The following is a 26,393-nucleotide window of genomic DNA, read 5'->3' on the forward strand; positions in this document are numbered from 1 at the left end:
AGGCCCCCTACAGGTCATCAGCTGAAGGTAAACCCCTGAATAATGGGCCTAAAATGATTACCCTAAGGTTTCCGCTCACACTAGCGCCACTTGTCATGCGACATTGGACACAGCCGCGTGACAATTTCCAGCCTATTGATTTCAATGGGACCCATTCCAATCTATGCGACTTAAAATCGTAGCGACTTTGAAAAGGTTCCTGCGCTTCTTTGCCACAACTTTCTTGCAACTTGAGTGCCGGAGAGTGTAAAGTCGCACTCAAAATCTTTGGAGTCGCACTACTGTGAATGGAGCCTCACTCTGGGATGTGCGGCGATATGCCACATGTGCAGCACAATCAATGTTTTTGTATGCCCCCCCCCTCCCACTGTGTGTGTTTACATTCGTATGGATGTGTATGTGGGGGTTGGGGGGGGGGGGGGGGTTTCAGCATTTTTTTGTTTGGTGGGGGAAGAGTGTTAAGTGCAACTTTAATTTTATACACTTTTTTCACTAAACATATTTTTTATCACATGGGGACCAATAGTCCCCAATGTGATACTCTTGTTGCAACAGGTTCTCTTTAATGAATCATCCTCTGGTCTATTAGACCCCTGATTGTCTCCTATGGTCTATTGGATCTCTGATGCTCTCCTCTTAGATCCCTGATTTCTCCTCTGGTCTATTAGACCCCTGATGCTCTCCTCTGGTCTATTAGACCCCTGATGCTCTCCTCTGGTCTATTAGACCCCTGATGCTCTCCTCTGGTCTATTAGACCCCTGATGCTCTCCTCTGGTCTATTAGACTCCTGATGGTCTCCTCTGGTCTATTAGACCCCTGATGGTCTCCTCTGGTCTATTAGACCCCTGATGGTCTCCTCTGGTCTATTAGACTTCTGATTGTCTCCCCTGGTCTATTAGACCCCTGATGCCTCCTCAGAGCTATTAGAACCCTGATTGTCTCCTCAGGGCTATTAGACCCCTGATTGTCTCCTCAGAGCTATTAGACCCCTGATTGTCTCCTCTGGTCTATTAAACCCCTGGTTTCTCCTCTAGTCTATTAAACCCCTGATGGTCTCCTCTGGTCTATTAGACCCCTGATGCTCTCCTCTGGTTTATTAGATCCCTGATTTCTCCTCTAGTCTATTAGACTCCTGATGGTCTCCTCTGGTCTATTAGACCCCTGATGGTCTCCTCTGGTCTATTAGACCCCCGATGGTCTCCTCTGGTCTATTAGACCCCCGATGGTCTCCTCTGGTCTATTAGACTTCTGATTGTCTCCCCTGGTCTATTAGACCCCCAATGTCTTCTCTGGTCTATTAGACCCCTGATGCCTCCTCAGAGCTATTAGAACCCTGATTGTCTCCTCAGGGCTATTAGACCCCTGATTGTCTCCTCAGAGCTATTAGACCCCTGATTGTCTCCTCTGGTCTATTAGACCCCTGATTTCTCCTCTGGTCTATTAGACCCCTGATGCTCTCCTCTGGTCTATTAAACCCCTGGTTTCTCCTCTAGTCTATTAAACCCCTGATGGTCTCCTCTGGGCTATGAGACCCCTGATTGTCTCCCTTGGTCTATTAGATTGTCTCCTCTGGGCTATTATGCTCCTGATTGTCTCCTCTCGTCTATTAGACCCCTGATTGTCGCTTTTGGTCTATTCGACCATTGATTGTGCCTTCTGGTCTATTAGACCCCTGATTGTGTCTTCTGGTCTATTAGACCCCTGATGTCTCCTCTGACCTCCATTGAAGCTAACAGAGCACATGAAATGAATGGGCTGCCAGTGCACCTTGTTATGGCAAAAAATTAGACATGACGCAGTTTTTTGTGCTTTGAGACACGCTGCAACACAGGTAGGTGCCTTGCATTGGTGCGCAGGGGTGACATCCAAAACGAATGGCGTGGCATCACAGTAATGCATGTTACTTGTTAAACTAAAACCTTGGCTAAAAATAAAAAGTTTAACAAATTAATAGTCTAATAGAAGATAAAATAAAATGAGCTTTTGTGTCAGTCCAAAGATTGCCCCCCGTAGTACATTCCTGCCGCTAGATATCCTGTCTGATGGTCAGCATTATTCAACCCACATCCTCTGAGCCCAGGTTGTCCTGGATTCACCCCCATCCTGTAACTGGACAGTTGAAGAAGCAGCACAGTGATGAGTTCATCTCTCTGTCACTCTGCTTTCTCCTGCTATCAGCATGCTCTTTGTCAACCCATGAACTGATTGGCTCCTTGTGCTGCTTCTTCTCACACACCAGCCCTGCTGTAAGAATTTGATGTCGGGACCTGATTCAGGGACCTATACTGATTGCATTTACAAAAATAGATTTAATGATGTATTAATGATTATAGATTTATATCATTTATATCTGCCAGGAGCTCAGCAAGTTATTTCCTGAAATCTGCCTATGCAAATCCATACCTCAGGAATTGTACGTACCAGCGCTCCCCCGCCCCCCCCCCCCCCATTTTAAATGGTGGCGGTCCTCTCAGTAAGCTGTGGGGGGGAGGGCTCTCCACAAAAACCAGCTGCCCTTCAATCCCTGCTATGCTGTTTTTAGGATGAGCATTACAATTGTGTGCCCCGCAGTGTCCACTTAGGGCAGTTTAAACTGCATGCATGCGTAGTGCCGTCTTCCCTGCAGACGCTCAGAGCCGTTCATAACTGCATGCATCTGCAGTGCCCTCTCCCCTGCAGTCATTTAGAGCTGTTCATATTTGCATGCACGTGCAGTGCCCTCTCCTCTGCAGCCACTCAGAGCCATTCATAACTGCATGCATGTGCAGTGCCCTCTCCCCTGCAGCCGCTCAGAGCCGTTCATAACTGCATGCACGTGCAGTGCCCTCTCCTCTAGCTAAGCTCCTCTAGAAAATGCTGCAGCTGTGTTAAAGTCAGATCATTCACTGAGTTTCATCCACTGCAGTGGCTGCTCTGGGCTGTTCAAACTGTGTGCGTGCGCAGTGCCCTCTCCCCTGCAGCCGCTCAGAGCCCTTCATAACAGCATGCACATGTAGTGCCCTTTCCCCTGCAGCCGCTCAAAGATGTTCATAACTGCATGCACGTGCAGTGCCCTCTCCCGTGCAGCCGCTCAGAGCCGTTCATAACTACATGCACGTGCAGTGCCCTCTCCCCTGCAACCGCTCAGAGCCATTCATATCTGCATGCACATGCAGTGCCCTCTCCCCTGCAGCTGCTCAGAGCCGTTCATAACTGCATGCACATGTAGTGCCCTTTCCACTGCAGCCGCTCAAAGATGTTCATAACTGCATGCATGTTCAGTGCCCTCTCCCCTGCAACCGCTCAGAGCCATTCATATCTGCATGCAAGTGCAGTGACCTATCCCCTGCAGCTGCTCAGATCCGCTCATAACTGCATGCACGTGCAGTGCCCTCTCCCCTGCAGCTGCTCAGAGCCATTCATAACTGCATGCACCTGCAGTGCCCTCTCCCCTGCAGCTGCTGAGCCATTCATAACTGCATGCACATGTAGTGCCCTTTCCACTGCAGCCGCTCAAAGATGTTCATAACTGCATGCATGTGCAGTGCCCTCTCCCCTGCAACCGCTCAGAGCCATTCATATCTGCATGCAAGTGCAGTGACCTCTCCCCTGCAGCTGCTCAGATCCGCTCATATCTGCATGCACGTGCAGTGCCCTCTCCCCTGCAGCTGCTCAGAGCCATTCATAACTGCATGCACCTGCAGTGCCCTCTCCTCTGCAGCTGCTGAGCCATTCATAACTGCATGCATGTGCAGTGCCCTCTTCCCTGCAGCTGCTCAGAGCCATTCATAACTGCATGCACCTGCAGTGCCCTCTCCCCTGCAGCTGCTGAGCCATTCATAACTGCATGCATGTGCAGTGCCCTCTCCCCTGCAGCTGCTCAAAGCCATTCATAACTGCATGCATGTGCAGTGCCCCCTCCTTCGTCTCTGGCTTTTCCTCTCTCCCTGCGTCAGCGAGGATTCTCCAGTCCAGGCAGAACTGGGAAAACCGGCTTGTGTGCTATCGTGGCTGAGCCATTCGTTTCCCCTCCCCCCCCCCTCCAAAAAATAAACAGAAGACGGGACGACGCCCTTTGTATTCCTTTCAAAGCCTAATTTTTTAAAAATTTTGCCCCCAGGGACTACCTTTAACTTTCCCGCACACCAGATGAAATTTCAAATCAGAAAGAAACGGCTATGATCTGTGCACTTAGCCTAAGTTTACACATGCAGCTGTCTCTGCCACACCTCTGAAAAGCGATCTGCAGTGGATCGCTTTTCAGAGGCGTTTAGATGGTGAGGAGGGGATTTGTTGCCTCTATAAAAGCCAATCCACCACACTGCAACTGTGTGCATTTCACTTGGTTGCTGCGCGGCGCGGCCCTAATGGCTTGAATCGGTTTCATTCGGCAGCTGTGGATCCACCAATAATATTCACTTATTTGGGTTATTTTCATCAAATAAATGCAGTAGAATACATTTTGGGCTAAGTTTATGAAGAGCAATTATTTGCAAAATTTTTGAACAGAAACTAAAACAAAACGCTTTTTTTTTTTCGTTTATTTGGCAAAAAAAAAAAAAACCTCAGCGGTGATTAACCCCTTCTGGACCGGAAGTTTTCCCCCATTAATGACCAGACAATTTTTTTGCAATTCGGCACTGCGTTATTTTAACAGACAATTGCGCTGTCGTGCGACGCTGTACCCAAATAAAATTGATGTCCTTTTTTTCCCCAGAAATAAAGATTTATTTTGGTGGTATTTGATCACCTGTGCGATTTTTTTTTTTTTTTGCGCTATAAACAAAAAAAGAGCGACAATTCTGAAAAAAAATATATATTTTTTTCACTTTCTGCTATATAACATTCCCAATAAAAAAAATGTAAAAATCAAATTTTTCATCATTTTAGGCCAATTTGTATTTTGCTACATATTTTTGGTAAAAAAAAAATTCCCAATAACCGTATTTTGATTGGTTTGCTCGTCTACAAACTAGGGGAAAGATTTATGTCATTTTTTTTTATTTATTTTTTTACTAGTAATGGCAGCGATCTGCGATTTTTTTTTTTGTGATCTGCGATTTTTAGCGGGACTACGACATTGCAGCGGACAGATCGGATCCCTAACTGACATTTTTGACACTTTTGGGGGTACCAGGGACATTACTACAGTAATCAGTGCTAAAAATATGCACTGTTACTGTAATAATGACACTGGCAGGGAAGGGGTTAACCCAGGGAAGATCAAAGGGTTAAGTGTGAGCCTAGGGGGTGTTTTCTAACTGTGGTGGGATGGGCTTATGGAATCAACACAGAGATTTGTGTTCCTAAATAGGAGGAGCGCTGTGCTGATTCATGAGAGAACGGTCTGCAATGTTTACAGCAGCAGACCACCGTTCTCGCTTCATGGGGAGCGATGGCAGGTGCCCGGCTGCTATGGCGGCCGCCGGCCCCGTGAATCAGCTTCCCCACTGGCTAATTGAGGTGCAAGCGCGCCTCCGGCGGTGCGTGCGTGCCCCCAGGAGCGCTCCCACGAACTGCCGTACAGGTACGGTAGTTCGCGCAGCCGAGCCAGCCTGCCGCAGTATATCTACGGCGGGCAAGTGGTTAAATACCACCAAAAGAAAGCTCTATTTCTGTGAACAAATTGATAAAAATGTCATTTGGGTACAGTGTAGCGTGACAAAGTAATTGTCATTCAAACTACGAGAGCACTGAAAGCTGAAAATTGTAATAATAATAATATTAAAACTATTAATAATAATAACAATATTATTAAAAATAATAATATTATAATAATAATATTATTAATAATAATAATGACTGAGTAATTGTCATTCAAACTACGAGAGCACTGAAAGCTGAAAATTGTAAAAATAAATAATAATATTAAAAATAGTAATAATAATAATACAAATTATAATATTATTATTAATAATAATATTATTAAAAATAATAAAAATGTTAATAATATTAATAAGAATAATAATCATAATAATAATCTTGGCGATCTGCCAGCTGCAACAATCTTAGGCTCCTTCCAGGAAGGGGTTAACCCCGGCCTTCCCTTCTGTGATTGGATCAGAATTTGCTTAAACAGATCCACATGTTACAAAGTGTCAGTGTGTATTGCTGGGCGCACTTTTATCTCTGGCCACAAGGGGCAGCCAAGGCAAGCTGTCTGGCCACTAAGCAGCAGCCAGGTCCAGACAAGCTGCCACCCATCATAGGGCTGCAGACAGGGCCTGCTCCCTGCACAATGGGGCATTGTGGGTAATGATATGTAAATGAGCAGAACAAGCTGCCTCTTGTGTGTGCAGGGGTCAGTCCTGAGCGCAGGCACCAGGCAGGCAGCACTCACAGAGCTCTCAGGCAGCTGCTCAATTCATCTGGGACTGGCAGAGGCTCATTAATGGCAGGCCTGGAAAACACTCATCTATTATTCATTACTTCCAATGTGCAGCTCTTCCCTTCAGCCTTCAGGGACACTACAGGTACCAGCATGCCTCCACCGCCACTGAGAAAGGCCTCTGCTTTCTGATCCATTGCCTGAGAACTACAAGTCCCAGCATGCACTGCCAGCTTCCCTGCCACATTAGAGAACTAGAAGTCCCAGCATGCACCGTCAGCTTCTCTCCAACATCTGAGAACTACAAATCCCAGCATGTACTGCCATGTTCTCTACAACATCAGGGAACTACAAGTCCCAGCATGCACCATCAGCCTTTCTCCAACATCTGAGAACTACAAGTCCCAACATGCACCGTCAGCTGCTCTCCAACATCTGAGAACTACAAGTCCCAGCATGCTCCATCAGCATCCCTCTAATATCTGAGAACTACAAGTTCCAGCATGCACCACTAGCTTATATCCAATATCAGGGAACTACAAGTCCCAGCATGCACCTTCAGCATCCCTCTGTCATTGGCGAACTATAAGTCCCAGCATGCACCATCAGCCTTTCTCCAACATCTGAGAACTACAAGTCCCAGCATGCTCCATCAGCATCCCTCTAATATCTGAGAAACTACAAGTTCCAGCATGCACCACTAGCTTATATCCAACATCAGGGAACTACAAGTCCCAGCTTGCACCTTCAGCATCCCTCTGTCATTGGCGAACTATAAGCCCCAGCATGCACCACCAGCTTCTATCCAACATCAGGGAACTACAAGTCCCAGCAGGCACCCTCAGCATCCCTCTATCATTGGAGAACTATAAGTCCCAGCATGCACCATTAGCTTCTGTCCAATATCGGAGAACTACAAGTCCCAGCATGTACCATTAGCTTTTCTCCAACATCTGAGAACTACAAGTCCCAGCATGTACTGTCAGCTGCTCTTAAATATCTGAGAACTACAAGTCCCAGCATGCACCACCAGCTTCTATCCAACATCAGGGAACTACAAGTCCCAGCATGTACTGTCAGCTGCTCTTAAATATCTGAGAACTACAAGTCCCAGCATGCACCACCAGCTTCTATCCAACATCAGGGAACTACAAGTCCCAGCATGCACCCTCAGCATCCCTCTATCATTGGAGAACTTTAAGTCCCAGCATGCACCATTAGCTTTTCTCCAACATCTGAGAACTACAAGTCCCAGCATGCACCACTGGGACAGCTTCTCTGCAACATTGTAGAACTACAAGTCCCAATATGCAGCGTTAGCTTCTTTTCAATATCAGAAGTACAAGTCCCAGCATGCACCACCAGCTTCTCTCCAACATCGGAGAACTAAAAGTCCCAGCATTTACCAAACATTAGGGAACTACATCTCCCAGCATATTTTGGGGTTCAGCTGGTTAAGTTTATCCCTTTTATAGGGTTCTCATCTCCATCCTTGCTTTACTACAGCAGCAAGCAAATCCAGAACTCTTGATCCAGGTCAGCAGGACAGCCAGGCAACTAGCATTTCCAGCAGGGGGGGGGGGTGAGTAAAGGTGACCTACATGCTTCTCTGAGCACAGGTCTGCATTAAAGTGGAACACCAAACAAAGAGAACATTGCCCTGTATGAAGGTCGGGGGGGGGGGGAGGGGATTTCCCCTCACTTCCTGTCCTGATGACCACACAGGAAGTGAGGGGACATTTCCTCAGTGTAGACACTGAGCTCAGTCACACCAGCTGCTTTAAATGGTGTTGATCAATGCGGACTCTATGCGTTTATGTTGACCTTGTTTTTTTACCCCCACTCTACCCTGAATGATGTGGGTGTATACATGCTGTGTCGCTCTACGGACGCAGCAAGAATTAAACTCCCAGTTTTTCAGGCGGACCGGATCGGATGCTCCATGCATCCCTATGGAGCAGCGGATGTCAGCGGTGAGCCGATCCTGTCCGTGAAATCCAGACGGATGGAAACCCTATTTTCCATCTGTCTGGAAGATCGGATCGGATGAAAACGGACAGGCGGTCCTTTCTCATCTGATTCCCCCATAGAGGACAGCGGGGATCTGACAGCTCCGTCCCAGCACACAGAGCGGAGACGGAGCTGCCATCCACCTGCGGGGATCAGCGGATCGATCCCCCCCCCCCCCCCCCCCCGCTGAGCAGAACAGACTCCGTGTGAAAGAGCCCAAAGTGTTCAGATGAGAATAATGAACATCCATCCACCAAGAAGGTCCCCAGACCGGGGTACCACCAGATGAGGGCTTAGTAGACCCTCTAATTACCCGCCTCCCACCCGGCATATAGACAAATGACAGGGGGTGGGCGGGATCACCTCTTGTTTTGGGCTGATGTCATATGACGTCACCCAGTCTCGGCGCGCAGAGCCGTGCAATCCCCTGCACGTGGTGTCCACGGTATGACCCCGATCCTGGTAAAGTGCTGCAGCTCTTACCAAGAAGGTCTCCAGATCGTGACACCACCACCTTAGTAAAGATGTGGGCTTACCAAATTTAGTGGACCCTCTAAAGCAGAGATCCTCAAATGGGCCCTGTAAAGCAGAGATCCTCAAATGGGCCCTGTAAAGCAGAGATCCTCAAATGGGCCCTGTAAAGCAGAGATCCTCAAATGGGCCCTGTAAAGCAGAGATCCTCAAATGGACCCTCTACAGCACAGATCCTCAAATGGGCCCTCTAAAGCAGAGATCCTCAATGGACCCTCTAAAGAAGATCCTCAAATGGGCCCTGTAAAGCAGAGATCCTCAAATGGGCCCTCTAAAGCAGAGATCCTCAAATGGGCCCTGTAAAGCAGAGATCCTCAAATGGACCCTCTAAAGAAGATCCTCAAATGGACCCTGTAAAGCAGAGATCCTCAAATGGACCCTCTACAGCAGAGATCCTCAAATGGACCCTCTACAGCAGAGATCCTCAAATGGACCCTCTACAGCAGAGATCCTCAAATGGACCCTCTAAAGAAGATCCTCAAATGGGCCCTGTAAAGCAGAGATCCTCAAATGGGCCCTCTAAAGCAGAGATCCTCAAATGGGCCCTGTAAAGCAGAGATCCTCAAATGGACCCTCTAAAGAAGATCCTCAAATGGACCCTGTAAAGCAGAGATCCTCAAATGGACCCTCTACAGCAGAGATCCTCAAATGGACCCTCTACAGCAGAGATCCTCAAATGGACCCTCTACAGCAGAGATCCTCAAATGGACCCTCTAAAGCAGAGATCCTCAAATGGACCCTCCAAAGCAGAGATCCTCAAATGGACCCTCCAAAGCAGAGATCCTCAAATGGACCCTCCAAAGCAGAGATCCTCAAATGGACCCTCTAAAGCAGAGATCCTCAAATGGACCCTCTAAAGCAGAGATCCTCAAATGAGCAAGTTTGGGGTGGAGGAATGTGACTGGCCTGCACAGAGTCCTGACCTCAACCCGATAGAACACCTTTGGGATGAATGAAAATGGAGACTGCGAGCCAGGCCTTCTCATCCAACATCAGTGCCTGACCTCACAAATGCGCTTCTGGAAGAATGGTCAAACATTCCCATAGACACTCCTAAACCTTGTGGACAGCCTTCCCAGAAGAGTTGAAGCTGTTATAGCTGCAAAGGGTGGGCCAACTCAATATTGAACCCTACGGACTAAGACTGGGATACCATTAAAGTTCAGGCGTCCCAATACTTTTGGTAACAGTGTATCTTGCAGCAGAGCCGGGCTTCTCATCTCGGTTTGCACTATTTATAAAGCCTCACTGTGATTGGTTATTATTTTCCAGGCGCAGTTTTTGAGTCGGTACATTATATAGATGTCACATCGCCCTGTGAATGTGAGGAGATTAGGGGGCGGCTGTTCCAACACATTGCAGTAGGTCACAGGTGTCAAATACAAGGCCCGGGGGCCAAATCCGGCCCACCAGGCCACTTTATGTGGCCCTCGCACCTCTCCTGAGCTGAGGCACCCCCCCCCCTTCTTCTTCGCCCACCTCCTTGTCTCAGCAGAGAGGAGGAAAAAAACTCCTCCGCAAGATCCTGCGATTCTCTGGGAAGCTGCCGAGAGACTCGTCCCTGCCCTTGCCCCTGTCTCAGGAGTCATCAGCTGAGAGGACAGAACTCCTCCTACAGATCCTGTGTCTTCTCTCCTGCCTACCCTGGCCTCAGCATTCAGCGGACTCCGGCAGCTGACTCCTGCCTTCCTCTGGTCCTCCTCCAGACCCTACACTTTATGCTTCCCAAGGTTCTTCCAGGAAGCGGGCACAAGATAACGGGGGTGTGCTGTGATATAAGGGAGGGTGGGGGATTCTTAACTTCTGATTTGTGGGTGGGCTCTGGACCACTGATGTAAAGGGGGGGGGGTGCGCTGGACCATTAGTCTTAAAGATAGAGGGGGGGAACCGTAATGCTGATGCGCCCCGAAATGCAAATTGAGTTTGGCACCCCCTGCAGTAGGTCATGCTTGTGTCATTGAGTTGCCTTTTGAAATCTGACCAGTGACTATTCGGCATGAATTTTTGTCATTTGATCCCTCCGCACCCAATGCCACAAACAAGCTCCGCCCACAGGCGCGCAGATCGCGACGTCAGAGAAAAGTTCTAATGTGATTACGTGTTCTCCCGTCAGAAACTCAAAAGTAGTGAAGCTGGCGGGTCGGATAGGAAGTCGGCACCCTGAATTCCCGGGACGGCTGTTTTCGCGCTGTTATCAGTCCGATGGAAGTGCGCATCGTGTGCAAAAATTGCGCGTTTTCTGAACCTCAATATGATGCCTCCTCACCCACCTGCTTTACCTACTTGCCAACCGCCCGCCGTGGATAAACTGCAGCAGGCTGGTTCGCGGGAGTGCTCCCAGGGGCGCCGCGCACGCGCGACGCTGGAGGTGTGCTCGCGCCCCCATTAGCCAGCAGAGAAGCTGAGTCACGGTGCTGGCGGCTGTGATTGCACAGCAGACCATTGTTCTCTCAGGAATCAACACAGAGAGCCTGTGATCCTCCGCCGGGCACCCGCGATCGTTCCCCGATGAGAGAGAAGAACGGTCGGCTGTTGTAAACACAGCTGACCGTTCTTCTCCCTGGAAAGATCACAGAGCGCCTGTGATCCTTCTATATAGGATCACAGGTCTCTATGATCATTTCACAAGTCCCTCCCCCTCACAGTTAGAAAGCACCCCCCTAGACTCACACTTAACCCTTTGATCGCCCCTGGTGTTAACCCCTTCCCTGCCAGTGTCAATATCACGGTAACAGTGCATATTATTTAGCACTGATTACTGTAGTAATGTCACTGGTCCCCCCAAAAGTGTCAAAAATGTCAGTTAGGGGTCCGATCTGTCCGCCACAATGTCGCAGTCCTGCTAAAAAAAAAAAAAAAAAAAACGCAGATCACCGCCATTACTAGTTAAAAAAAATAAATGAATAAATAAATAAAAAATGACAAATCTTTCCCGTAGTTTGTAGACGAGATAACTTTTGCGCAAACCGAACAAAATACACTTATTCCTATTTTTTTTTACAAAAAATATGTAGCAGAAAACAAATTGGCCTAAAATGATGAAAAAATTTGATTTTGATTTTTTTTTTTTTTTGTGAATGTTATATAGCAGAAATTTTAAAAAAAATATATATTATTTTTTTTTTCAGATTTGTTGCTCTTTTTTTGTTTATAGCGCAAAAAATAAAACTCGTACGGGTGATCAAATACCACCAAAAGAAAGTTCTATTTGTGGGGAAAAAAAGACATCAATTTTATTTGGGTACAGCGTCGCACGTTGTCAGTTAAAGTATCGCAGTGCCGAATCGCTAAAAATGTGCTGGTCATTACGGGGGGGGGGGGTAAAACCTTCCTGGGCTCAAGTGGTTAACCCTGTAAAATGTTGCACCTCCACCATGCGCTTTTGAGGCGGTTGCGGCACACCCCATTCACATGACAGCGTCGCATTCAGTGGCAAACACAGCAGTAGATATCATTTTTAATCGCAAAGCCATCGCTTCCATGCACCCCTCAGTACATTTCTGCACCCCACCCAGTGGTGTATTTTAGTTTTGTGCTGCCCTAGGCAAGACTAAAATTGGGCGCCCCCCCCCCCCCACCCAGTGAAAATGTGCCCCACTCCTTTTTAATGGATGTGACTCCCACCAAAATTGAAGGACTACAAGTCCCAGCATGGACCCTTGAGATCTCACGAGAGGGGGGGGGGGGTGAGAGGGCGTGGGAGAGAGAGAGGGGTGGGTGAAGGAGGGAGAGAGAGGGGGGATGAGAGAGAGAGAGAGAGGGGCGGATGAGAGAGGTGGGGTGAGAGAGAGGGGGTGAGAAAGAGAGTGAGAGAGAGAGAGAGAGAGAGGGTAGGTGAAGGAGAGAGAGGGGGGGTGAGAGAGGGGTGAAAGGGGGAGATTAAAGAGGGTATTAGAGACCAAGAGAGAGGGGGTGAGAGAGAGAGAGAGAGAGAGAGAGAGAGGGGGGATGTGAGAGAGGGGGGTGAAAGAGAGAGAGAGAGAGAGGGGGGTGAAAGAGAGAGAGAGAGAGGGTGAAAGAGAGAGAGAGAGGGTGAAAGAGAGAGAGGGTGAAAGAGAGAGAGAGAGGGTGAAAGAGAGAGAGAGAGGGTGAAAGAGAGAGAGGGGGTGAAAGAGAGAGGGGGGTGAAAGAGAGAGGGGGGTGAAAGAGAGAGAGAGAGAGAGGAGGGATGAGAGAGGGCGGAGAGAGAGGGGCATAAGAGAGAGGGGGTGAGAGAGAGGGGATGAGAGAGAGAGAGAGAGAGAGAGAGAGAGAGAGAGAGAGAGGGGGGGATCAGAGAGAGAGAGAGAGAGGGTAGGTGAAGGAGAGAGAGAGGGGGGTGAGAGAGGTATCTCTAGCAACTAGCGGCCAATAGAGGGCTTTTTTGACACCCCCTGAAAAGTGCCGCCCTAGGCCTGGGCCTTGTCGGCCTAGGCCAAAATACAGCACTGAACCCACCCCATGCATGCACTTTTCACTGATTGATTTTGTAAAAAAATTTGGAAAACTATTTATCATTTTCCTTGCACTTTACAATTATGTGCCACCTCTTTTGTTGGTCTATCACAGAAAATCCCAATAAAATACATTTACTTTTTTGGTTGTAAGATGACAAAATGTGGAAAATTTCCCTTTCCAGAAAATATACATTCTAAAATCCTGTATATTAATAATAATAATATATATTCTATATAAATCCTGTATATTAATAATAATAATATATATTCTATATAAATCCTGTATATGAATAATAATTATAATAATAATAATAATAATAATATTTTGGGAGTTTTAAGTAATCTTTAGGCCTAAAATATTTTTTTAAAAACACAAAAAAAAAAAAAAAAAAATTCTTTAATGTTTTGGCATAAAAAGAGTTAAACAGAACAAACAGAGCAAAAAAAGAGAAGTTAATTGGTAATGCAAATCGGAGCATCCCAGACACTGACACAATCTCCTCCGTTCCCAACCAGCCAACTCATTCCCTGACGATTCCAGTTTTCCGACGCGGCTCGGGACAGGCTGTGTAAGGACAGCATTTTCTTGTTCCACCTTGCTCTGGGCGGCAGATCCCAGCAGGGAGAACTGGTTGGATCGGTGGAGCGATTCCTCCAATGAGAAGTTATAATTCACCGTCCTTATCAGCCTCACTGGGTAATGGGCTGGGTGGGGGGCAGGGAATAATGCCAATATCCCCATAGGTTCATTTGTGACTTTCAGACACTTTAATATGAGGTGTGACGTCATTAGGATCGTCCATACGTTGTCAGACGAGATCTTCCCATTATCATTATAATCACTATTGTCACTTTTCCACTGCGAGTACCGGCTCGGCTCCACTCGGCCCTGCTTGGCTCGGTTTGGTTTTCCACTGCATGGTACGGTGTTGGAACGGTTCAGTATGGTTTGGTACGGTTTGCTTTTCCACTAAAGTAGTAAGTGGGTGGGATAACAATGATTCTCTGACCAATCAGTGGCTAGTAGTGACAAACTGTCAAGGCTGCATGCAAAGGATTGTGGGATATGGTACGGCCCTCTTGGAACCACAACTGAGGTGGTACTGTTTAAGTGAGCCGTACAGTTTGGTTCCATGTAGTGGAAAAGCGCCGCCGTACCGTACCGAACCGTTCCTACACCGTACCATGCAGTGGAAAAGCACAAAAGCGAGCCGAACCGTTCGGTTCCATGCAGTGGAAAAGCGCCATATGACTTTGTGCTAACCCCCAACTCTTTATATTCACCTCCAGACTTAACTGACTGTCTATGGAGGAACAAGAATTCCTTATCCACACACAGCCAACAGCAGAACGTATGATGTCCAGATTTAGTTTGATTCAGAATCCTTTGTTAGTAAATTCAACACGTTTCGGAGGCTCATCAGGACTACAAATAACTTCTATACTTTTACTTCCTTTAATTTGTATGGTATATCCCTGTGTAATTACTCTTGCCATCCCATACCACACACCGGTCAATACTCTGTACAGATTGCAATCTTTTATGTGTTATTTGTAGCCCTGATGAAGGGAGACCATTCAAACCCCTGAAACGCGTTGCTTTTTTTTTTAAATGGAAAAGTGCGGCCACTATTACATGTGATCAAAAACAAAATAGACGCAGTTTGTTGCCCCTCCTCCCTTCTCACATGACCTAACGGATGTGAATAAGATGCAAAAAATATCTGCTCTTCTATTTTAGTTATTTTTGGGCTCGAAGAGATGCCATGGCAGAGGGGGAGGGGACAGACTCCACATGGCTACCGACGATCCTAAAGAAGGGACAGTAACTGGTACAAAATAGATATAAAACCCTTCTGGATGTCTCAAGAATATGCCATGGCAGGGGTAGGGGGGCGGACAGACACCACACCACATGACTTCCAATGATCCTGAAGAAGGGCGGGCACAGAAACCAACTCCCTCGTGGGTGTCTCAGGAAGATGCCATGGCAGAGGGGGAAGGGGACAGACACCACAAGGCTCTCAACAATCCTGAAGAAGGGCGGGCACAGGTACAAAACCCTTATTGGGGTCTTAAGAAGATGCCATGGCAGAGGGGGAGGGGACAGACACCATATGACTTGCAACAATCCTGAAGAAGTGCAGGCACAGGTACAAAACCAGTCATGGGGTCTTAGCCAGATGCCATGGCAGAGGGGGAGGGGACAGACACCATATGACTCGCAACAATCCTGGAGATGGGTGAGCACAGGTACAAAACCCTTCTGGGGGTGTCAAGAAGATGCCATGGCGGGGGGGGGGGGTAGACACCATATGGTGCTCAACAATTCTGAAGAAGGGCCGGGAACAGGTACAAAACCCTTTTGGGTGTCCCAAGAGGATGCAATGGGAGAGGGGGAGGGGTCAGACACCACATGACTCCTGACGATCCTAGTGAAGGGCGGGCACAGGTACAAAACCCTTCTGGGTGTCTCAGTAAGATGCCATGGCAGAGGGGGGAGGGAACAGACACCACATGGCTCTCAACAATCCTGTAGAAGAATGGGCACAGGTACAAAGCCCTTCTGGATGTCTCAAGAAGATGCCATGGCTGAGGGGGAGGGGACAGACCCCACATGACTTCTTATTACCCAGAAGAAGGCTGGGCACAGATAAAGAACCCTTCTGGGTGTCTCAAGAAGATACTATGGCAGAGGGGGAGGGGACAGACCCCACATGACTTCTAATTACCAAGAAGGGCACAGATACAAAACCCTTCAGGGGGTGTCAATAAGATGCCATGGCAGAGGGGGTAGGGACAGACATTATATGGCTCCCGATGATACTGAAGAAGGGTGGGCACAGATACAGAACCCTTCTGAGGGTCTCAAGAAGATGCCATAGCAGAGGGGGAGGGGACAGATACAACATGATTCCTGGTGATCCTGAAGAAGGGCAGGCACAGAAGAAAAAAACACCTTCTGGGTGTCTCAAGGAGATGCCATGGCAGAGGGGGAGGGGACAGACAACACATGACTCCTGGTGATCCTGAAGAAGGACGGGCACAGGTACAAAACCCTTTTGGGTGTCTCAGGAAGATGCCGTGGCAGTAGAAGGGAGGGAACAGACACCACCTGGCTCTCAAAGATCCTAAAGAAGGGCGGGCACAGGTACAAAACCCTTCTGGGTGTCTCATAAAGATACAATGGCAGAGGGGGAGGGGACAGACACCACATGACTCCCAGTGAGCCTGAAAAAGGGCGGGCACAGGTACAAAACCCTATGGGTGTATCAAGAAGATGCCATGGCAGAAGGGGTAGGGACAGACACCATATGACTCCTGATGATACTGAAGGGTGGGCACACATACAGAACCCTTCTGGGGGTCTCAAGAAGATGCCATGGCAGAGGGGGAGGGGACAAATACCACGTGACTCCTGGTGATCCTGAAGAAGGGCGGGCACAGAGAAAAAACCTTCTGGGTGTCTCAAGGAGATGCCATGGTAGAGGGGGAGGGGACAAATACCACGTGACTCCTGGTGATCCTGAAGAAGGGCGTGCACAGAAAAAAAAACAACCTTTTGGGTGTCTCAAGGAGATGCCATGGCAGAGGGGGAGGGGATAGACACCACATGACTACCGGTGATCCTGAAGAAGGGCAGAGACAGATACAAAACCCTCTTATGCCCCATACACACATGCAGATTATCTGCAGACTTTTGTCTGCAGACTTACCAAAACCATATAATATGAGGTCAAACCTAAACACTTTCAATTTGTATGCAATCCGGCAGGCCCTTGCACTACATAGAAAAGGTAAGTCTAAAGACAAAAGTCTGCAGATAATCTGCACGTGTGTATGGGGCATTAGGCTTCCCTCTTTGGAGATCAGTTAATTTGCATATTAGTTCCAGAAATGGATACAAAATGTATCATCAATTTCACCTTCTATATTATTTAGAGATCTAAACAACTCCACCGTAACTACAGAAAAAAGTTTTTGTTTGGACGGAGCTCCGAGACCTCCGGTACGCCCATAGGTTGGCATGATCCAAAATGTTTCAGTTTTCGCAGAACTGCTACAATGTATTTATTTGTTTACTCAAATACATTTTTGTTACTCTAATAAAGCAAATTTGTTTCCATCTGTGATATTGATCCACCTGGGGGCTGGCCCGGGAGGACGATCAGAACTGTTTTTCAAATCCCAGCAAGCTACGCAGCCGCCCCTTTTGAGTCTCAGGTTTTCGAAGGCGGCGTATTCCTACGCTCATCGCATTCTCAATATAGCCTACGAAGCCCCACGGGGAAGGGAGGGGGGATTTGGTCATTGTTTTTCGCTGCGGCTGCACCGTTCCCTGAAATCGCCACTGAAGACTAATATAAAGTCCAATGCCTGGCAGCAGAGCCGGCATGCAGGGTGCGCGTTCTGCAAGCCTTGGCATCAGGTCTGACTGTCCAGGCACCAGGCCCCCGCCCAATGTACTGGCCATAGACATGCATAGATAGAGCTACTTACATAGGTTGTGCTGCTTCACCTTTGGATTAGTCTATCTGCCAAAGACTTCACATTCCTCCCCCCTGCAAAGGAGCTATTTCTGATGCAGCCTGCAAGAGCTGTTAAACTTGGGCCGCTCCATCGCAGCCCTGGGCGGAGGGGGGGGAGCTGCTGTCTCCCCTCCAAAAACACGATCGATGGACTTTATTTAAAAAGGACATGGTCACCCCTTCCGCCTTGACCTAATAATCCGTAAATCCATTCTTGGTTATATTTAAGGATCTGGAAAAGGATGTTAATGGGGCACAGGGGCCAAAAAGACCCCCCCCCCTCCTCCCCCTGTTAATGGAAGGCTAATGGAACAGTCCAGGCTGAATGAATAGCATTGTCCTGGTATGCAGCCTCTGAGCTGCTGCTGTCTGAGCTGCCTCCAAGTCTACTCCTCCATATCTGACAGCAGCCTGGGGGAGGGGCCAGGGGCTGGTGGCGTGTCCTGGGCCTGATCCGGCTATTTATGGTTGGATCGGGGAAAAGATTTGGAGGTCTGTGGGCAATCTGCCTTCTAGGCTGAGTGATCGCCATTGTTGGGCAGCTCTGTGATTATCGCCTTGCAGCGCTGGGGTCTTTGGTTTGAATACCAGTCAGGACACCATCTGCATGGAGTTTGCATGTTCTCCTTGTGCTTGTATGGGTTTCCTTCCACACTGCAAAAGCATGCCGGTAGGTTAATTGGCTCCTGTCTAAAGTGGTCCTCAGGGACTGCAAATGATCACAATTGCTGGGCAGCTTGTGATTATTGCCTTGCAGCGCTGGGGTTCTTGATTTAAAGTGCTATTAACCACCTAAGTCCCAGGCCTATTTCTGACACTTTTGTTTACAAGTTAAAATCAGTATTTTTTCCTAGAAAACTACTTAGAACCCCCAAACATTATATATATATAATTTTTTTTAGCAAAGACTCTGGAGAATAAAATGGCGGTCATTGCAATATTTTTTGTCACGCGGTATTTGCGCAGCAGTCTTTAAAACGCAATTTTCTTTGGGGAAAAACTACGAAAAATCACATTTCACTGCATTTCAAAAAAACGAAACAGTAAAGTTAGCCCATTTTTTTTGTATATTGTGAAAGATGATGTCACGCCGAGTAAATAGATACCCAAAAGAAGTTTGTTTGAAATATTTGCTAATTTATTAAAAATAAAAAATAAAAAAATAATCCCATGTACATAAGTATTCACACCCTTTGCTCAATACTTTGGTGAAGCTCCTTTGGCACCAATTACAGCCTCCAGTATTTTTGAGTATGATGCTACAAGCTTGGCACACCTATTTTTGGGCAATTTCTCCCATTCTTCTATGCAGGACCTCTCAAGCTCCATCAGGTTGAATGGGGAGCGTCGGTGCACAGCCATTTTCAGATCTCTCCAGAGATGTTCAATCGGGTTCAACTCTGGACTCTGGCTGGGTCACTCAAGGGCATTCACAGAGTTGTCCCATAGCCACTCCTTTGTTATCTTAGCTGTTTGCTTAGGGTCGTTGTCCTGTTGGAAGATGAACCTTCACCCCAGTCTGTATTCCAGAGCACTCAGGAGCAGGTTTTCATCAAGGATGTCTCTGTACATTGCTGCATTCATCTTTCCCTCGATCCTGACTAGTCTCCCAGTTCCTGCCACTGAAAAACATCCCCACAGCATGATGCTGCCACCACCATGCTTCACTGTAGGGATAGTATTTACCAGGTGATGAGCGGTGCCTGGTTTCCTCCAGACATGGCGCTTGCCATTCTGGCCAAAAAGTTAAATCTTTGTTTCATCAGAACAGAGAATTTTGTTTCTCGTGGTCTGAGAGTCCTTCAGGTGCCTTTTGGCAAACTCTAGACGGGCTGCCATGTGCCTTTTACTGAGGAGTGGCTTCTCTGGCCACTCTACCATACAGGCCTGATTGGCGGAGTGCTGCAGAGATGGTTGTTCTTCTGGAAGGTTCTCCTCTCTCCACAGAGAAACACTGGAGCTCTGTCAGAGTGACCATCGGGTTCTTGGTCACCTCCCTGACTAAGGCCCTTCTCCTCCGATCGCTCAGTTTGACCGGGCGGCCCACTCTAGGAAGAGTCCTGGTGGTTCCAAACTTCTTCCATTTACGGATGATGGAGGCCACTGTGCCCATTGGGACCTTCAATGCTGCAGAAATTTTTCTGTGCTCTTCCCCAGATCTGTGCCAACATACAATCCTGTCTCAGAGGTCTACAGACAATTCCTTGGACTTAATGGCTTGGTTTGTGCTCTGACATGCACTGTTAACTGTGGGACCTTATATAGACAGGTGTGTGCCTTTCCAAATCACGTCCAATCAACTGAATTTACCACAGGTGGACTCTAATCAAGTTGTAGAAACATCTCAAGGATGATCAGTGGAAACAGGATGCACCTGAGCTCAATTTTCAGTGTCATGGTAAAGGCTGTGATACTTCTGTACATGTGATTTTTTTTATTTTTAACAAATTTGCAAAGATTTGTAACAAACTTCTTTCACATTGTCATTATGGGGGATTGTTTGCAGAATTTTGAGGAAAAGAATGAATTTAATCCATTTTGTAATAAGGCCGTAACATAACAAAATGTGGAAAAAGTGAAGCACTGTGAATACTTTCCGGATGCACTGTACACTGCAAACACATTGCTGGTAGGGTAACTGGTTCCTGTCTAAATTGTCCCTAGTATGTTTATGTATGTGAGTTGGGGACCTCTTAGATTGTAAGCTCTTTGGTGGCAGGGACTGATGTGAATGTACATAATGTAAAGTGCTGCGTAAATTGGTGGTGCTATATATAAATGTCTAGAAAAAAGAAATAATCGTTCTCTGTAGGGAAATTCAGCGTCTGGGGTGGTGCTCAGCGCATAAACATGTACGCCCCGCTGGTACCGGCCCAATCCTTCCAACGAGCACATGCCTGTAGTGTCATCCAATTCCCCTCATACATCTATGACACTTTTTTATTTCTTATTTTTATTTTTTTATTTTTTACAAGCAGTGTTTATTGGGAAAAACCAAGTACAACAACTACAGCTGGTAAATGTACTCTAGATACATATCAGAGTAAGGATTTAACCGCTTCTGGACCGGAAGGATTTAATCATAATAAATAATAGTAAATATTTTTCATAATAATAATAAATAATAATATTATTATTATTAATAATAATATTTTTTTTTGTTACATTCTATTTAAATTCCTACATCAGGGCGGCCGTTTGTATGTTAACCACTTCTGGACCGGAACATTTTCCCCCTTAATGACCAGGCCATTCTTTGCGATTCGGCAATGCTTTCCTTTAACGGAAAATTGCACGGTCGTGCGACGCCGTACCCAAATAAAATTCATGTCCTACCCCCCCCCCCCCCCCCCACAAATAGAGCTTTCTTTTAGTGGTATTTGATCGCCTCTGCGATGTGTTTACAACAGCAGACCACCGTTCTCTCTTCACGGGGAGCGAGTGCGGGTGCCCGGTGGCAATCGCAGCTGACTGGCCCCATGAGTCAGCTTCCCCAATGGCTAATGGGGGCGCGCGCGCGTGCTTGCCCCCAGGATCGCTCTCGCCGATCGCCTTACAGGTATGGCGATTCGCGCAGCGGAGCTAGCCTGCTGCAGTATATCTGCAGCGGGGGGATCGGCAAGTGGTTAAAGTACAGTATGTTAAATCGGGACAACCAGGGTCAGGGTACTGTAGACATGAGATTCAGTGGAAGAGACATTAATTATTTACTGTAAATTCAGTGATGAGTGGTATTACAACATAGACATTAGTAGAAAGCAACATCGTTCGGGATTTCAGTGAGGATGGGGGGGGGGGGGGGGGAGAATACATTTGCGAGTGGGACTAGGGAGGAAGATGAGAGAAAGTAGGGTAGCAGAGGAGAGGGAGGGGATGGGGGAACAGAAAAATCAGCCCATATACATAGGGGGCAATCAACTCCAATGAAGGTGAGCAAGCAGCCCTGCAGATCTCGGATCAGGTACCCCAGAAGTCTATCCAGGCCAACCATATTTTATCAACTTTCCTAGGGCAATTACGGCTCTCATAGGTAAGCCAGTATAGAGATCACGGTATTAATGACTTCATGCCAGGAAGCCACTGTGGGGGGGTAGTACCGACTTTCATTTGAGAAAGATTTCCCTCCGGGCATTGAAAGATGAGAAGAAAATAAATAACTTAGTAGAATGACCTAGCTCTGCACCGTCCATTATCCCCAACAGGCAAACCTTGGGATCCAGACTAAGCGATGCAGATCGCATGTATGATTTATGGCTTCCACCACAGAGGCCCAGTTCCCCTGAATTTTAGGACATGTCCACACCATTTGAAAGAGAGTGCCATAAGACTGTTGCATAGGTAACTGACAGCAGGGTATATACTAGCCAGATAGGCAGGGGTATAATGTGAAGGAACTTAAGCTGGGCAAACCTGTCCTTGGTTGACACCATAGTAGTGGCATAATGGCCTACACAATCCTCTCATTCCTCTTCAGTGAGGTCCAGTATGTCTGTCCGCCATTTATGATATAACTTGTCCAATTTGACGAGATGAGCAACGGACAGACGGAGGTAGATGGAGGACAGAGGCCTCACCAGCTTTCTTGTGGTCAGGAGCCTTTCTAACGGCTCAGATTCAAGAACAACAGGGGTAGAGAAGTGCGAAAGCACTGCATGCCGAAGCTGCAAGTACCTGAACAGCATTTTATTGGGCAGACTAAATTCAGCCTTTAGTTCGAGAAAGCTTTTTAAGGTACCGTTAGAGAAGATGTGTTTAAGACTCACTATTCCTCGGGAGGCCCAGATATGAGGGTCAGGTATCAGACGTAGATGGGATAGGGTGGGGTTGGCCCAGAGAGGCATATGGGGTGAATATGTTGAAGGCTTACGATATTTGGCCCATACCTGTAGTCAGACTGCAATGATAGTTCTCATCAAGCCAGTAAGTGCAGGATGGGCCCGGGGCCCTCGAAAAACCAAGTTGCTGAGGGCGGCATAGGAGCCTACCACAGCCACCTCAAGGGTGACCACCAGATTGTATTTTGGCTGAGAGAACCACCATTGCACAGTGACCAACACCGCAGCCAATAGTATAATCGAAAATCAGGTAGGGAAAGTCCCCCGGAGCAAGGGGGAGTCTTAATGTTGATCAGGCTAGACATGGTGGCCTTCCAGCCCAAATAAATGCACCCACTATAGCATCCAGTCTATTAAAAAAGGATTTGGGGATAGTTACTGGGGTATTGTGGAAAATATAGAGGAATTTGGGTAAGTAGATCATTTTAAGCAGGTTATCTCTACCAAAAGTGGATAACGGAAGAGTCCGCCATGTGGTGCATCTCTGGGACAGGGAACTTAACGGGCCACAGGTTAAGTTCCAGAAGTTTCTGAGTAGTGGTGCCAACACGTATACCGAGGTAGCTAAATTCAGTGGTCCTCACAAGTGGGGTGTTTGTAACAGGAGGGGATGACCAAGTACCATGGGGAAAAAGAATGGACTTGTCCCAGTTGATATCTATCCCAGAGAAGGCACCAAAATAATTTGCTATCCTAAGTGCGTCCTGTAAAGAAGAGAAAGGGTCTCTCAAAAATAAAAGGGCTTCATCTGCGTATAGTGCTATTTTTTTCATCAGGGCTCCGACCCGTATTCACTGGACCTCCAGAGCTGCCCGCAGAGTCGACGCGAGTGGATCCATTGCCAGGGTGAAAAGCCCTGGAGAGAGGGGGCATCCCTGGCGAGTACCCCGATAGAGGGGAAAAGGAGAGGACAGGTTGTTGTTAGTACGGATTCTTGCTGTCGAAGCTGAGTATAACAAACGGATCCACGAGATGAAGCGGGTCCAAACCAAAACAGCCCATAGGTAGCTCCACTCAACAGAATCAAAGGCCTTTTCGGCGTCGAGGGAGGCCACCACCGTGGTGTCACCCGGAGAGGTCAGGGCAATATGCGGGAAGAGTCTACGAATATAAATATCAGTGCCCTTACCTGGGATGAATCCAGATTGATCACCGTCAACTAGGGCCGAGATGACAGAATTCAAATGGTTGGCAAGAACCTTTGCCAAGATTTTTGCATCTACGTTCAATCAGGAGTTTGGCCGATATGATGAACATAAATCAGGGTCCCGCCCGGGCTTGAGCAGTACCACCACCACTGCCTCGGACATAGAGGGGGGGAGGCTTCCAGAACTTAGGGACTGACTCAACATCTCATGGACCCGTGCCAGCAAATCTTCTACATAGGTCTTATAGAATTCTGCAGGCAGGCCATCTGGCCCAGGAGTCTTACCGGCTGGAGTGATAGCAAAGCGGACCGTACCTCTGCAGCAATGATAGGCCCATCAAGCTTAGCACTATAAGCAGGGGTCAATTGGGGGGGGGGGGGGGGGGGGAATCAACAGCATCTAGAAAGGAGGCCAAGTCTTCCTCAGCATAGGCTACCATAGAACATCTATGACACCTTTAGATTCCATTGACACCTGTGCATTCTTCTAAACACAGGCAAAGTTGCACGTTTTTGTGTGCTTTTACAAAATGCGCTATAGAAGCGTATATCGCGTTTGTGTTTCCATTCATTGGTGATGGCACCCCAGATGAGGCAAGAAGACAAGTGTTTTGCCATGTGGAATAATGTGGGGTTAAACTAGGTGGACTTGAATCTTTTTTCAGCCTCACTATGTAACAATGTAACATTATTCTAAAGCAGGGATCTCCAAACTTCCCAAAAAAAAAGGGCCAGTTTACTGTCCTTCAGGCTTTAGGGGGGCCGGACTGTGGCCAGAGGGAGAAGATAATGCCTGCCTTCAGTAGGAGTAAGCAATACCCCATCATTTGTTTTAATAGGAGGAATAGCACCCCATTGTTGGTACCAGCTGGAGGAATAGTGCCCTATTGTTGGTACCAGATGGAGGAATACCACCTCATTGTTGGTACCAGATGGAGGAATACCACCTCATTGTTGGTACCAGCTGGAGGAATAGTGCCCCATTGTTGGTACCAGATGGAGGAATACCACCTCATTGTTGGTACCAGCTGGAGGAATAGCGCCCCATTGTTGGTACCAGATGGAGGAATAGCGCCCCATTGTTGGTACCAGATGGAGGAATACCACCTCATTGTTGGTACCAGCTGGAGGAATAGCGCCCCATTGTTGGTACCAGATGGAGGAATACCACCCCATTGTTGGTACCAGCTGGAGGAATATCGCCTCATTGTTGGTACCAGCGGGAGGAATAGTGCCTCATTATTGGTACCAGCTGGAGGAATAGCGCCTTATTGTTGGTACCAGCTGGAGGAATAGCACCCCATTGTTGGTACCAGCTGGAGGAATAGTGCCTTATTGTTGGTACCAGATGGAGGAATACCACCTCATTGTTGGTACCAGCTGGAGGAATAGTGCCCTATTGTTGGTACCAGATGGAGGAATACCACCTCATTGCTGGTACCAGCTGGAGGAATAGCGCCCCATTGTTGGTACCAGCTGGAGGAATAGCGCCCCATTGTTGGTACCAGCTGGAGGAATAGCACCCCATTGTTGGTACCAGCTGGAGGAATAGTGCCCTATTGTTGGTACCAGATGGAGGAATACCACCTCATTGTTGGTACCAGATGGAGGAATACCACCCCATTGTTGGTACCAGCTGGAGGAATAGCGCCCCATTGTTGGTACCAGCTGGAGGAATAGCGCCCCATTGTTGGTAGCAGCTGGAGGAATAGCACCCCATTGTTGGTACCAGCTGGAGGAATATCGCCTCATTGTTGGTACCAGCGGGAGGAATAGTGCCCCATTGTTGGTACCAGCTGGAGGAATAGCGCCTTATTGTTGGTACCAGCTGGAGGAATAGCACCCCATTGTTGGTACCAGCTGGAGGAATAGCGCCTTATTGTTGGTACCAGATGGAGGAATACCACCTCATTGTTGGTACCAGCTGGAGGGATAGCACCCTATTGTTGGTACCAGCTGGAGGAATAGCGCCCCATTGTTGGTACCAGCTGGAGGAATAGCACTCCATTGTTGGTACCAGCTGGAGGAATAGCACCCCATTGTTGGTACCAGCTGGAGGAATAGCACCCTATTGTTGGTACCAGCTGGAGGAATAGCGCCCTATTGTTGGTACCAGATGGAGGAATACCACATCATTGTTGGTACCAGATGGAGGAATAGCACCCCATTGTTGGTACCAGATGGAGGAATAGCACCCCATTGTTGGTACCAGCTGGAGGAATAGCGCCCCATTGTTGGTACCAGATGGAGGAATACCACCTCATTGTTGGTACCAGATGGAGGAATAGCACCCCATTGTTGGTACCAGCTGGAGGAATACCACCTCATTGTTGGTACCAGATGGAGGAATAGTGCCCCATTGTTGGTACAGGCCGGAGGAATAGCATTGGTATCAGCTGGAGGAATAGCGCCTCATTGTTGGTAAAAGAGGAAGGAATAGTGCCCCATTGTTGGTACCAGCTGGAGAAATAACGCCCCATTGTTGGTAGCAGCTGGAGGAATAGTGCCCCATTGTTGGTACCAGCTGGAGGAATAGGGCCTCATTGTTGGTACCAGCTGGAGGAATAGGGCCTCATTGTTGGTACCAGCTGAAGGAA

At 47.7% G+C, this 26,393-nt stretch overlaps 2 protein-coding genes across 2 annotated transcripts in view; one reads left to right on the forward strand and one right to left on the reverse strand.

The window, feature by feature from the left end:
- KLHL21 (kelch like family member 21) overlaps positions 1-17,896 on the reverse strand; it is an 81,135-nt gene extending 63,239 nt beyond the window's left edge. Inside the window, exon 1 of the mRNA XM_082273315.1 lies at positions 17,786-17,896. The gene's annotated coding sequence lies outside the window, so the exon portion shown is untranslated. The remainder of the gene's footprint in view (positions 1-17,785) is intronic.
- The window catches only part of PHF13 (PHD finger protein 13), a gene marked incomplete at its 5' end in the record, with an annotated part of 55,478 nt that continues 44,285 nt past the window's right edge, over positions 15,201-26,393 (forward strand). The window contains 1 exon segment of the mRNA XM_082274048.1: positions 15,201-15,338. Coding sequence (XP_082130174.1) covers positions 15,201-15,338 — 138 coding nt within the window.

This window comes from Pelophylax lessonae (assembly GCF_965119305.1).
Source record: "Pelophylax lessonae genome assembly, chromosome: 12".
Lineage (NCBI taxonomy): Eukaryota > Metazoa > Chordata > Amphibia > Anura > Ranidae > Pelophylax > Pelophylax lessonae.